The 14,787-nt window shown below is 39.5% G+C and overlaps 2 protein-coding genes across 2 annotated transcripts in view; both read right to left on the bottom strand.

The window, feature by feature from the left end:
* Positions 1 to 2,695: 2,695 nt before the first annotated feature.
* On the bottom strand, positions 2,696 to 11,288 carry LOC136242486 (deleted in malignant brain tumors 1 protein-like). Its single transcript, XM_066033916.1, has 22 exons — positions 11,141 to 11,288; positions 10,722 to 11,084; positions 9,995 to 10,669; positions 9,603 to 9,938; positions 9,199 to 9,528; positions 8,803 to 9,144; positions 8,381 to 8,707; positions 7,994 to 8,326; positions 7,603 to 7,938; positions 7,359 to 7,553; positions 7,173 to 7,310; positions 5,353 to 5,691; positions 5,102 to 5,302; positions 4,922 to 5,053; positions 4,517 to 4,861; positions 4,143 to 4,460; positions 3,745 to 4,086; positions 3,503 to 3,688; positions 3,242 to 3,445; positions 3,041 to 3,182; positions 2,884 to 2,978; positions 2,696 to 2,828 (listed from the first exon to the last, which is right to left on the bottom strand). The coding sequence occupies exons 2-22, from the start codon at positions 11,059 to 11,061 to the stop codon at positions 2,743 to 2,745; spliced, it is 5,742 nt and encodes a 1,913-aa protein (XP_065889988.1). The 5' UTR covers positions 11,062 to 11,084; positions 11,141 to 11,288; the 3' UTR covers positions 2,696 to 2,742.
* Positions 11,081 to 14,787, bottom strand: part of LOC136243444 (uncharacterized) — a 24,590-nt gene continuing 20,883 nt past the window's right edge. Inside the window, exons 31-36 of the mRNA XM_066034950.1 lie at positions 14,128 to 14,784; positions 13,534 to 13,869; positions 13,137 to 13,466; positions 12,748 to 13,077; positions 11,212 to 11,467; positions 11,081 to 11,084 (exon numbers count right to left, since the gene is read on the bottom strand). Coding sequence (XP_065891022.1) covers positions 11,081 to 11,084; positions 11,212 to 11,467; positions 12,748 to 13,077; positions 13,137 to 13,466; positions 13,534 to 13,869; positions 14,128 to 14,784 — 1,913 coding nt within the window. The remainder of the gene's footprint in view (positions 11,085 to 11,211; positions 11,468 to 12,747; positions 13,078 to 13,136; positions 13,467 to 13,533; positions 13,870 to 14,127; positions 14,785 to 14,787) is intronic.

The following is a 14,787-nucleotide window of genomic DNA, read 5'->3' as shown; positions in this document are numbered from 1 at the left end:
TATCTGTAACTACTTAATTTATTTACAAAAATTGTCTAGACTTGAGCTTTCATTAACATATAAATATTTGGTGGACAAGCCCCTCCATGCAGTACCCACGAATAGCATCCATGATTCAACTCCATGCAATGTGTAAATTTCATTGTTTAAGACACTCCAGGGCCAGCTCTGGCCAAATTGGGTTAGGTGGGCCATCCATGGTGGGTGGTAGTGGTAGAGGCATGATGTGTATCCAAGAATACTATATAGGCCATGTATCGCATTTTCCATAGTCTGCCTTACCAGCAGCTTTTGTGCATTGCTAACATTCACTTAAAAAGGAGAATTGTGTTTAATATTGACTCCATTATGTTCCCATTATTTTTAGGTAATAACATCTGAAGTAACTTCTCCAAATTTTGAAAGGATAGCTTGTCCAAAGACTTATGTTTTAAAAAAAGCATTTAGCTATATATACAATGTTATCATGGATATGCTCACATGCTCTACCAATAGCTTGTAATGCTCCACTAAATCCCAAGTCACGACAAGCAACTTCAGCATCAACAAGTCCCCAGAACACATCACAAATAGCAATTACCCATTGGTTACCAACACGGATCTCTCTACATGGTCACTACCTTGTTCAGTACTACCAGAAAGTCTTTATATCTGATCTGTTCCTTCCACCAATATCACAGTCTTGAATAGAACAAGGTGGATAATAATCATAAAGATACCTGTCATGTTGCAGTGAGCACCAGCATCTTCACCATGTGCACATGCAGGTTGTGAGAAATCCTTGAGTGGCACCATTGGAATAACCAATTTCTCGACACGCTACAAAGCATCTAGATATCATCACAGACAGTGTCCCAAACTCCATCATAAAATATCTTAACACGGCCTTCAGTCTCATCCACTCCACCAACAAGATGTACTGGAAATGGTCATCTAAACATGCATTGGTATGCAATCCAACTCTGGGCATTATTTGTCGGACTGTGCCCAGCCTTTTGTGCAACCCTTTCATTTGATAATAATAACTTACTGGTGCATGCAACTCCAGCATCTTCAAAGTGGAAGCAGTTGTGGCTACCAACACCCTTATGTGGGCAGTCGTGTAATCTGGACTCATTACCCAGACACATTAAACTGTCAAGATGGATGGGACCAGACTTCAATGCATCCAGAGAAATCATCCATCAGCAAGTGAAGTATTCCCGCTGGTTATTGGGTGGCATCTGTGAAAAAATATACCAGATGGATATTCATAGATATAGCAATATTTGCGCTTTTGATTTACTAGCAGTTATAAGCTTACCTGGAGGACAACTAACACCAGTATCTTCAAAGTGGAAACCTTTATGTTCTCCAAAAGGGGTAATTACATACACAATCTACAAACCTGTTCTCTGCATGTGTCTCAAAAGTCCTGCTATAAAATGACTCGACTCTATCTCTATGATATTAATAGTCAACTGGACAACTTTTAAACTAATTGAAAGTTTTTTCAACTTAATGGTTCTTTGTAATATTGGGGCATAGGGTTCCAGTGGGACCCCTCAGAGCTCTAAAAATGTGGGTTCATTATTGTTTGCATTGTATATCATCAAATTGCCATCTTTTGCTCCTATATGTTATCAAGCTGTATCAGTGTATCTATATTCAGTGTCCTGAAAACTGTAATTGGGATAAACTGGATAAGTCAATACTGGTATAGTAAATTACTGAAGTTGAATTGATCTAGTTAACTATTTTATGAATCTTTTCAACATTTTATGTAGGAAAGACTTGCTATAACATTATTGTGTTTAATAATTAGAGAAGAGTTGTATAAAACTTTACAAGTTCTCACACAAGAAGGACCTAAAACAAGACAAGCCTATATGATTACTGTGTCTGTATATGTTTATGAAATTTCAGTTTTTGAGTCAATTACCAAGACCCATAATTTTTCCAGTTGGATTCCTATAATTTCTAATGTAGGGAGTACCGTACGGAGGGAAACTTTGGAGGGGGGAAAATTTGGCGAATTTATGGTCAATCGCCAAATTCGCCAAATTTTAACGGCGCCAAAGTTTCCCTCCATACGGTATTACCAATATGTAGACCAATTAATCAGGATATTGATATCATTATTTTTCAGTGTATCACAGTTCCACCATGACAAGAGATCACAATGAAATTGTTTAAGCATCTAACTAGCTCATAATCCATTGTGAATTCCTCCTCATTAAAATGCTGCTGGACGGACTTTACAGTAATGTACTTGTTTGATTGTGCAGATGTAGATATTTATATAGCATAATTGGATTTATCCTTTATCCTTATAATTAAATAATTACAATTACTTATACAATTATTGCTTACTTACTATGCAAACTTTGCACAGTGAAGGCTGTGCATGCACAAGGTATGTACATTACAGACCATATAGCCATGTCAATTAGAGTTAGTGCCCACTTACTGATAAGCCCAAGCACACAAGGGTCTCTGGTACACCAGTTTACTTTTGGTAGGAAAGTTTTATATAATTATGTTCATTTTATTGCAACATTCTAATACAGTGCACAAATTTTTCATTAGAATTGAAGATGTATTTTTGCAGTGGTTATTATGTGCTGTGTCGAAAGACTTCTTATAGCACAGTAAATAATATAATTTATATTCAATGTAATAAACAGAGCAATAACAAACTAATTGAATAAAAAATCCCTATAATATTACAACACAAAACATGTTCATACTATAGTTAAGTGATCAAACAGTGCCATCATCTGGAGCAGCCATGCTTTCCTCAAAGTTCTCCATCTCATCTGGATTAAGGTACAGTGGATTGGAAAAGTCTACAAAATAAAACAAACAGTAATAAGTAGAATAATATATCAGTGAAAGGTTTACTAGATGGTTCTTTGCTCATGGGATTCTCAAAACCATCAAATGTAACAGCATCATCTGGTGACTGGAAGTGTACTCTATCGTCTGATTTGGGACGTCTATTAGGAGGAAGACGATATCATAATTTATATCATAACAGCAATATGATAAATTAGCCTACCTCTTCACCACAATGATTACTCCGATGGTCAAGATGATTACTACTACCAACAGGATGAGGATCACAGGAACAAGAACACCAATCAGAATATTCCTATTGCTATCATCATTGTTATCACCACCAGTCTGACCACCTGTTGGACCTATAATAGTATAACACATGAATGTAACTGTTCAATATGTTCTTCAATCTCTTTCTTACCAACAATTATGTTGCACTCTTGTAAGCTACCAACCCACTGGGCTCCACCAACAGGTGCATATTCACACCTTGCAGACTGTGTGGTGTTATCAGGACAGGTGAAGGTGACAGTGGTGTTGACAGTGAAGGCCCCATCTGGTGATTCAGTCACCACTATAGTTGAGCTAGCTCCTCTCACTGATGGTGCAGCACCACAGATTTGAGCTATTGGAATTCATCATGTAAAAATTATGTACACATTGAATAAACTGATCAACTTACGAATGCAAGTAAATGGATCACCAGTCCAGCTGGTTGACTCTGCTCGACATTCTCTCTTATTGTGATTATCAGATGGCAGATATCCATAGAAACAAGTTAGTGTAGCAGTTGTCTTTGTTCCAGATGAAGCATCATAACTAACATATCCTCCTGTTGGCTCTGACAATGTACCACAACTGGTCAGATCTACAAATTACACAACAATGCTTGTGAAACAAATGCAGCCCAGGTATAACATTTACCTAAGCACTGAACATTGGCTGGATAGCCAGTGGAACATGTTTGTGCTGGTTGGTTGACATATTCAGTGTAGTGACACTGGTTGAGGTCATTCTCTTGTCCACCACATCTCATCTGTGTGACCCAATAACCAGTAGTACTCACTCCAAATACATTGCCTAATGGAACTTGTTGAGTAGTGTTAAATCCAAGGTATCTACACACAACTAATGCATCATTGAGGTTCCACAAGTCTGCACAGATCTGAGCCCAGACATTGTTGACTCTAATTTCAACTCTTCCTGATCCAACACTGCTCCCTCCAAGTAACCGTATTCCTTGAATTGGTAGTTCTGCTTGCTCTCCTGTAAAATGTATAATAATATTATTATAGACAGTTCAAGTTGTTGTTATCACTCACCAGTACACACTATAGCAACATCTTCACTGTGGAAACAATCATTATCTCCATAGCCAGGATGAGGACATGCACTCAGCCATCTCTCATCTCCCATACACTGTACTTCATCCAACCAAATTGGTTGATCATTAGTACCAACTGGGAATTCCATGGGGTTGGCAATTCGTGAGATTGCACCCTGGTTGAGTTGGCTACATACAACTTGTCCATCAAGCTTGTCAAAGTTGTCATCACAAACTGTTCCCCATCTTCCATTAAAGAGTACTTCCACACGACCAGAATTAGCAGTGCCATTGCTTAATCGAACAGGATAAATTGCTATATGAGGTATTAATGCATGGGAACCATGAATTATGATCACTACATGTACTTACAAAAGCAAATAACTCCAGCATCTTCAGTGTGGTCAGATGCACATAGAGTTGGAGTATTAGGATTAAAGCCAGGACAACCGAACAGTGCATTTTCGTGTCCAGTACAGCGAACATTGCCAGTAACAATTGATTGTTCTTGATCAGCAATACCAAACATGTTATTTGTTGTCATTCCAGTGGTGAAGTTGGTTGCTCCAGTGTAACCTAGTTGTCTGCACACAACATCAGCTTCAGTGAGTGACCAGCCATCATCACAGACAGTACTCCAGGAACCACTGATGTTAACTTCAACACGACCAGATCCAGGAGTGTCTCCAATTATTCTGACACTAGAAACTCCAGCACCTAAAAACCAAAACATAACAATTGATGCATATCAACACACTCAAAGACTTTATTACTCACCAATACATATCACTCCAGCATCCTCACTATGATCACAGTCATTGTCACCAGCAATAAACATACATTGACCCAGACTTCCTTCAGCTCCAGTACATTGGACTTCATCAAATTGTATTGGTACAGTTTGTTCAGCTACAGATTAATTGTCATGGAAAATCAAAATGAATTATCCCTACTCACCTCTTCCATAGAATGAATTTATAGTAGCTCCAATAGCTCCTGTATAGCCAAGCTGACGACATACTACACTAGCATCAACCAAATCCCAGTCATCATCACACACAGTTCCCCACTGATCATTATAGTAAACCTCAACACGACCTTCACCATCAACGTTTCCACCAACAAGTCTTGTTGGTAGTAATGGAGGTGCTGTAACATCTAAGGTGTTTTAATGATGAGGTAACTAACACGAAACTCATCAAACTAACTTGTACACTGTACTCCTACAACTTGACTGGCAAGACAATTGTGTTGGAAGTTGAAAGGACAATCAACAATGGCTCCTTCATGGCCTAGACAAGCAACATTGCTGATAAGAACTGGTGCATCTCCTTGGCCAAACAGGTCAGCTGCTTGACGAATTCCTCGTGGAGTAATAGTCGATTGGCCCAGTTGTCTGCATGCAACTGCAGCATCAAAGTCACTCCATCCTTCATTGCATATGCCACTCCACTGGTTGTTAATACAGATCTCAATACGTCCAGCTAATACAGCTATGTCAGTTCCATTCCTGAGTCTGATTGTTCCCTCCTCACAGGTTGGTGTTGCTATATGACATGGACATTTGTAATTACAATCCACACAAAAACAGCCAAGCTGTGAAAAAATGGTGCGGCCTTAAAAAGCCTGGGTGAAAAAAGTTGTGAAATCAAAGGTGGCGGCCAAGAAATGGCTGTAATGATGTTAATACTAATAAATTTTAACAATGCACACAGCCATTATTAAAACTTTTTAGCATTAACATCATTGCAGCCATTTCTTGGCCGCCACCTTTGATCTCACAACTTTTTTCACCCAGGCTTTTTAAGGCTGCACCATTTTTTCACAATAAACTACATATATGCACATAACATCTGTGGTTGTGCTTTATTATTGCAAATTTCATATATAGGGACCATTACAATAAAATCTACCAAAGCAAAAATGATCACTTGACACAAAGATTAATCCCTAATTAACCCTCCTACTGTATTGGGATTAAAGTTGTACATTATGGAATGATCCATTTTGTTTTATTGTAATGATTGTATGCTGTTTCCTTATATACCTTTTGTTTATAAACATTTTTGTAACAGATGCTCATTCAGAGGAAACAATTACATCAGACATATCAGCTTATATCAGCTTTATGACTGCACACTATTAATACTAATTACTTGGTGAGCACAATAGCCATTTCGCTTACACAGTATTTAGCTAAGTTTTAATTGCATATTACACAGCTCTAAATACTGAGAGAACAGTATGGAAGGCATGCCTAATTACAAAATTACATTACAGCTTAATCTAATTTTGCTGTGCATAATACAGTGGATCTTCACTAATCCGAACAACTTTGTTCTCAAGTTGACAAAAGTCTGTTCAGATTAGTGAATTTGTTTGAATCATTATACAGAACCTAGTTCAATTACTCTAATAGAACATACACTTGTTTGCAAAATACTCTAATAGAACAGTCATTTGTACTGTTTGAATTAGCAAGTGTTCGGAATACTGGAGTTCAGATTAGTAAGGATCACTGTAGTAAGTTCAATGAAAACATTGGCACACTACCCGCACTATTGCACTATATAGAAAAGGAGAGATATGGGATACAGAAAGACAAAAGTAATACGTCTATGATGCATCTCTTGCAGTATGACAAAAGACATACATCAAGCCCAGCAGTGTTTGTGAAAGATCAAAACTCATAGCAATAATCACTATTGAGTTACTCCTTTTAGATTTTGTAGAACTTATCGGAAACATTTTTTGACTACTTTGGGCATCTTTGGGCTTGGTTGTACCCAACCAATACCATGGCACATACATGACCAGATTTGCAAAGGGTACTTTTTCACTTATTTTACATGCCTCAGGCAATAGTTGACTCCTTGTACTGATTAAGTTTTGCTTTATATCAAAATGTAAGCAATTGCTTTACCTTCACACATGGATAATTTTCAGACAATTGAATATAATGAGCAAAGAGTAATGAAATTTCAAAGTTTAATAAACTTTGTTCCCATACTATAACAAAGGCACTTACTGATGCAGATGACACCAGCATCCATAGAGTGATCACATGAGCTTGTGTCAAGTTGTGATGGGCACACAAACAAGTTGGGCTCAAATCCTTGGCAAAGCACTTGAGTACGATGGATGGGACCAACTCCTTGACCAAAGACTATGTTAAAAAACATATAGCCATTCAATGCAAGTATGGTATACTCACATCCTCCACCAGTAGCTTGTAGAGCTCCACTGTAACCCAAGTCACGACAAGCAACTTCAGCATCAGCAAGTCCCCAGAACACATCACAGATGGTACCCCATTGGTCACCAACACGGATCTCTACACGACCACTGCCACGTTCAGTACTACCAGCAAGTCTTATATCTGATCTGTTCCTTCCACCAATGTCACAGTCTTGAATAGAATAATAATTACACTTATCTTACACTACAAATAAAGATACCTGTCATGTTGCAGCGAACACCAGCATCTTCACCATGTACACAGTTGTGAGCATTCCAGCCATTGTGTGGACAGTCACTCAAGTAGAGTTCAGTTCCAGTACACTGAACATTGTCCAACCAAATTGTACCAGTTCCTTGACCAAATCCAGCTTGTAACACTGCTTGAGTGGCACCATTGGGACAACCAATTTCCCGACACACTACATGAGCATCTGGAAGTCCCCAGATATCATCACAGACAGTGCCCCATTCTCCATCATAAAATATTTCAACACGACCCTCAGTCTCATCCACGCCACCAACAAGTCGTACTGGAAATGGTCCAATGACATCATCTAAACATGTATTAGTATGCAATCCAACTCCGGGCATTATATATGTCACACTTACTGGTACATACAACTCCAGCATCTTCAAAGTGGAAGCAGTTGTGGCTACCTACACCATTATGTGGGCAGTCTTGTAGTCTGGTTTCATTACCCAGACACATTAAATTATCAAGATGAATGGGACCAGTACCAGCACCAAATGAAGCAAAACTAGTTGGACGTACTGCATCAGCAAACCCTAGTTGACGACATGCCACTCTAGCATCACGAATGTCCCAGAAATCATCACAGACTGTGCCCCATTGATTGTTGAAGCAAATCTCAACACGTCCTTCAGAAAGGTCACCATTAACAAGACGTAGTTCTCCATCAGAACAGGGTGCATCAACAGTAGCTTAAATAATTGAAATGTAACAACTGCATTGTTAGATAAGAATGGTATACTTACTTCTGCAAACAACTCCGACATCTTCAAAATGTATACAGTTGTGGTTGGTGGTATAACTACACTGATACAGGTAGTTCTCATTTCCAGTACAGATCACATTATCAAAGTAGATTGGCTCAGAAGCTTCACCACTACCAAATTCACCAAAGTATGCTGCTCTTTCTGCACCAGTATAGTTGAGTTGACGACAAGCAACTTGTGCTTCTTCAAGACCAAAGAAGTCATCACATACAGAGCCAAATGTTCCATTAATCAACACCAGTAAACGACCTTCATTTGGTGTATCACCATCAACTATTTCAATCGGGAACAGTTCTCTTCTTGTTGCTATATACACAGAAAACAAAGGTGGTTAATTAGTCTACCATGTATAGCAGGTCACTCTATATACTAACTAAAAGCTATTACAATGTGTTACTAACGATTGCACTGCACAGCAACATCCATGTTATGACCACATCCAGCAGTGTCTCCCCAATTTTGTGTAAAGAAGCATTCTCCAAATCTTCTTTCATTTCCAGTACAGTCAACATTAGTTTGCCAGATGCGTCCACTCCCACTAGCATACAGAAAATCAGAGACTGTGCCAGTAGAAATGACATCAACATATCCCAGTTGTCTACAGAAAGCTCGAGCATCATTGAGGTCCCATCCCATATTACAAATGGTTCCCCATTCTCCATTGTACATCACCTCAACACGACCATTGTAAGGTTGATTACCTCCTTGCACTCTAACTGATAATGTGACAGGTGCTGAGGTATCTACAAGAAGGGAAATAATTAATCTAAATTAAACAACATACAACAAATACATACTAGTGCAGACGACACCAGCATCTTCAAAGTGTAAGCAGTTGTGCACTCCAAAGCCATTAGACTGACAGTCTTGTAGTCTTGTTTCATTTCCAGTGCACATCACATTGTCAAGCCAAATTACACCTGTGCCAGCACCATGGGTTGCAAACCTAGTAGCTTGGCGAGCATCTCGAAAGCCCAGTTGTCGACACACTACTCGAGCATCAGCCAAGTCCCAGAAATCATCACAAACTGTACCCCATTGACCATCCCAGTACACTTCAACACGTCCAGAGAAATCATCATCACCATCAGCAAGACGAAGTGTTCCAGGTGGATATAAGGTGCCATCTGTTAAGGGCAAAGTCATCAGTAGTCATTAGAAATTACATGATTATCATTATTCTAGTTGTGTATCTTCTTACCAGGAGGACAGCTAACACCAGCATCTTCAAAGTGGAAACAATTGTGTTCTCCAAATCCATTGTGTACACAGTCCACAAGCCTGTTCTCTGTACCTCTGCACTGTACATCATCCAGCCAGATAAAACCTGTTCCTGAACCAAAGGCAAACTGTTGAGCTGAGGCTCGACTAGTACTTAAGCCCAATTGTCTACAAGCAACTTGAGCATCAAGGTCTCCAAATACATCATCACAAACTGTTCCCCATTGGCCAAGGTAGCATACTTCCACACGTCCACTAAATTCATCTGAACCAACAGCAAGCCTGATATCACCATCATTGCAAGGTATGTCACTACCTATATAATAAATGCAAACATAATTGTACTTGAATTTACATTCACTTATCACTTACTATTGCAGACAACACCAGCATCAAGACTATGATCAAGACAAACACCACTTGCAACATTCCATCCATCATTGATACAGTCAAACAATGTAGGTTCATTGCCAGCACATCCCACATTATTCAAGTAAACAGGACCAGTTCCTGGACCATAAGATTGTATGTAGAGTGCTCCATTATAACCAAGTTGACGACAAACAACATTTGCATCATTTTCATCCCAGTTTTGACTACAGACTGTACCCCATCCATTGTAGTTCTCATTGTAAACTTCCACTCTTCCTTCATAATCTCTTGCACCACCAACAATTCTGACTGCCAGTGGCTGGCCATCAGGAGGTCGGTCAGGATAGTCACATATTACTGAGGCATCCTCAAAATGTATACAATTGTGTTGACCCCATCCATCAAAGCTACAATCCCACAGGTTGTCCTCAATACCCAAACATTGTACATCATCCATCCAGATGCGACCAGTTCCTTGACCAAAGCGAGCAAACAGTGGAGCCTCTAGAGCACGACCAAATCCAAGTTGTGCACAAACAACGTCTGCATCAGTGAGTCCCCAGAAATCATCACACACTGTACCCCATTCTCCATTGAAGAACACCTCTACTCTTCCTTCATTACTGTTGTTGCTACCTGCTAATCTCATGGAGATGTTTGTGTTGATCACATCATCTGTAAAGAAATCATCAATGCTCTAGCACATCCAAAAAAACAATGTACTTACTTGTACAGTAAACTCCTGAATCCTCAAAGTGAGAACAGTCTTCAACACCAAAGCCAGGGTGTGGGCACAAGCCAAGATTTGTTTCATCTCCAGTACAGTGGATGTTATCCAACCACACTGGAACTGAATTGTTTAGTCTAGCACCAAATGTGAGGTCAGCAAATCTGGTGATGTTTAAGACACTACTAAATCCTAACTGTTGACAAACTACACGTGCATCCAAGAAGTCCCAGTTGTCATCACAGACAGTTCCCCATTCACCATCATGAAGTACTTCAACTCTTCCTATTCCTGTTGATGAACTAACCACTCCATTATTGACCAATCGAATATCAATCATTTGACCACTAGTGAATGTTTCATCTGTAAAGAAGAATAGTAACATATTTGTACAGTGTCTGTTTGATAGAAGTTCATACTTGTGCAGATCACTCCAGCCTCATTGTTGGTATTACAGAATGTTTCTCCCCAACCAGAATGAGCACAGAACTGGATGCTACTTTCATTTCCACGGCATGAAACAAAATCCAACCATAGTTGAGAATTGTCAGTTGAGGGTGGGAATGTAGAGTCAATGGTTGGCCTTAAGGCTGACATATATCCTAGCTGTCTACAAATAACCATGGCATCATTTATGTCCCAGCCATTATCACAGATGGCACCCCATTGACCCTGGTAATGGACATCAACACGACCTTCTGAATGTGAAGATCCATTCCGTAGTCGTACATCATAATCTTTGGGAGCTGCATGGAATATATAGTAATTAAACAAAAGCATTGTTGTTAAACATTGTATGGTGTCGTTAAACAGGGACATAGCCAGACTTTTGGTGATGCCAGGGCCTAGTTGTAAGTTAAAGACCAAAAAAAGGTAACTACCTGTTGATGATAGCTGCCCTCCCACCAACTAGCTATATATCCTTTGCTACACATACATAGCTTGCAGGGGCGGATCCAGGAGCAGCCAAGGAGAGGAGCACAAAAAGTTCAGATCCACACCACTGAAAGGGGATAGCCACTCTGAGTAGCTCAGTAGCTATACTATAGTTAGCTACAATCTGTTGTACGTATGTAAATATATAGCAGCAAACAGTCACCTCTTAGTAGTGTTTCACTGTTAGGCCATTGCAAAAGAAAGCTTAAAGCGTACCAAATGATAGTTATTTTTAGAGGAGCTTACTAGTCACGAAGTTGTTGGGTGACAGTTTAATTTTGGTTTCAGGTGAATTTTGTAAAGGGAGGAGATAGCCTGCTAAAAGTATTCAACATGTCAATGATTCTTGAGCAATAAACTAATTTTGGCTATCAAAGTGGTAAAACTAACTCTTCCTAAAAGAACATGGCAGAGGAAAGGGTGGGGGGAGGAGGGAGGGAATTTGGGGCATGCTGGAATCATCATTAGCTTGCTACACTGCTTCTCTGAATACTGTGACTCTATTAGAGTATCTCGATCTTGATGCTCTATTAGAGTATCATGAGTTATTGATAGGCATGAAGTTATTATGCTCCAAAAATTGAGCGTTATGTTTTTGAGCAGGGCTCAAAAAATCACCTATTATGCTTTTGAGAATTGTCCATTATTCCCAAAATTATGCCACCATAATTGGCTAATAATGTCAGTTTATTGCTGTATCAGGCCATTTTTATTGATGTTTAAGCTTCAAATAGTCTTGAAATTCTTTAGCTGGTTGCTGTATTAGAGTATTTCAATTCAATGTGACTGCTTTATTAGAGTAAATAATATTCAGTGACTGTTCTATTAGAGTTTCTGACTGCTCTATTAGAGTATATCGATTCTTTTTAATGGAATTGTGCAATCTGCAGAGTTTCCTACTGTTAAAGCTTTATAATCACCTCAAAATGCTAACATAATTCCTGATTCCCACACATACCTTTTATGCCTGAAATTATGCCAGCATAATCACCGCATCCCTAATTATTGATGCCCAGGTGACCTGGGTTCTGGATATGCCTCCGTTGTTAAATATTGTATGAATAAAAACCAAAAAGTCACTTATGCTTACCTGTACATCTTACACCAGCATCTTCACTATGACTGCAGTCATGAGTTCCAAATCCATTGTGAGGACATTCCACTAATGCTTGTTCAGTACCAGTACACAGAAGGTTGTCCAGCCATATTTGACCTGTGCCAGCACCAAATGCTGCAAGCCTCAAAGCCTCAGTAGCACCAGTGAAATGTAACTGTCGACAAACCACCTCAGCATCATTGATGTCCCAGCTGTCATCACATACAGTACCCCACTGACCGTTGTAAAAGAATTCCACTCTTCCTTCATATTCTGTAGCACCTCCTAATAATCTTACTGAGTATTGAGGTGGTGGTGTGTTATCTGTAGTTAACAAATATATTTTATTAAGAGTACAATTATATTGATGTGATAATCCTTACCAACACACTCAACTCCAACATCCTCAAAATGGAAACAGTTATGACTACCAAATGCTCTCCGTGGGCAGTTTTCTAATGAGGTTTCATTTCCTGTGCAACGTACATCATCAAGCCAGATTTGACCAGTACCCTGGCCAAACTCCAAGAAATTTGCCACCCTTAGTGCACCTGGATAACCAAGTTGTCTACACACCACATTGGCACTTCCAAGATCAAAGAAGTCATCACACACAGTTCCCCATATACCAGCATACAGAACTTCTACTCTTCCTTCAAACTCATCATCCCCATTTACTAAACGCACCTGAATTGGTGGCTGTGTTCCATTGGCTATATATATATATACAAAGCAGTAATATGTGAGTCCATACAATTCATGTAAAACAACACAACTTACACAGACAGATGATACCAGCATCCTCAAAGTGGGCACAATTATGTGATCCCCAAGCATTGTGTGGGCAGGAATCAATGTTTGGTTCAGTTCCGACACAATTCACATTGTCAAGCCAAATAGGATCAGTACCCTGGCCAAATCCTGCTCTGGTAACAGCAATAGCACCAACTGGATTCAACCCCAACTGTCGACATGCAACCATTGCTCCAAGACTATCAAAGAAATCATCACAAACTGTTCCCCACTGGCCTTCATAATATACTTCAAGCCTTCCAGTCATATTAGTGTTGTCTGCATCATTTATCAGTCTAATGTCACCAGGAGATGGTCCTGTAGCTGTAGTAACACATTAATTAATTTATTAAGGTGTGTATGTATGTATGTATGTATGTATGTATGTATGTATGTATGTATGTATGTATGTATGCATGCATGCATGCATGCATGCATGCATGCATGCATGCATGCATGTATGTATGTATGTATGTATGTATGTATGTATGTATGTATGTATGTATGTATGTATGTATGTATGTATGTATATGTGTGTGTGTATATGTGGTCATCAAATTGTACTTATGTGGAAGAATTTACCTGATGAACAAACAACACCAGCATCTTCAAAGTGAGCACAGTTGTGTACTCCCCATCCATTATGTGAACAGTCTTCTATTCTTGTCTCATTTCCTCTACACTGCACATTGTCCAACCAAATGGTGCCTGATCCTTGTCCAAAACTGGCAAGGCTTGTAGCTTGTAAGGCACGTCCAAATCCGAGCTGTCTACAAATCACATGAGCATCCTCAATACTCCAGAAGTCATCACAGATTGTTCCCCAAGTTCCAAGGTACAGCACTTCAACTCTTCCCTCTAAGTTACTACTTCCACCAATGAGTCTGATTTCAGTTGGTGGTGGTGGTGCAGTAGTATTACGACATCTCACAGAAGCATCTTCACTATGCTGACAGTTGTGAACAGCAAATCCATTGAAAGTGCAGTTTCCAAGACAAGTATCATCAGATGCACACTGTACATTATCCATCCAGATAGTGCCAGTACCTTCACCAAAATGGGCTCTAGGATAGAATGTCTCTGCTCCAGAGTAGCCAAGTTGCATACAGACAGTGTTAGCTTCTTCTATACCCCAGAAATCATCACACACAGTTCCCCAAGTGTTGTTATAGTACACTTCTACTCTACCCTCATACTGGTCACTGCCACCAACAAGACGTACTGGAGGGCAGCTAGGTACTA

This window comes from Dysidea avara, chromosome 13 (assembly GCF_963678975.1).
Source record: "Dysidea avara chromosome 13, odDysAvar1.4, whole genome shotgun sequence".
NCBI classification, from domain to species: domain Eukaryota; kingdom Metazoa; phylum Porifera; class Demospongiae; order Dictyoceratida; family Dysideidae; genus Dysidea; species Dysidea avara.
Note: the sequence above shows the minus strand (reverse complement) of the source record. Positions and strands in the feature narration are given on the sequence as shown.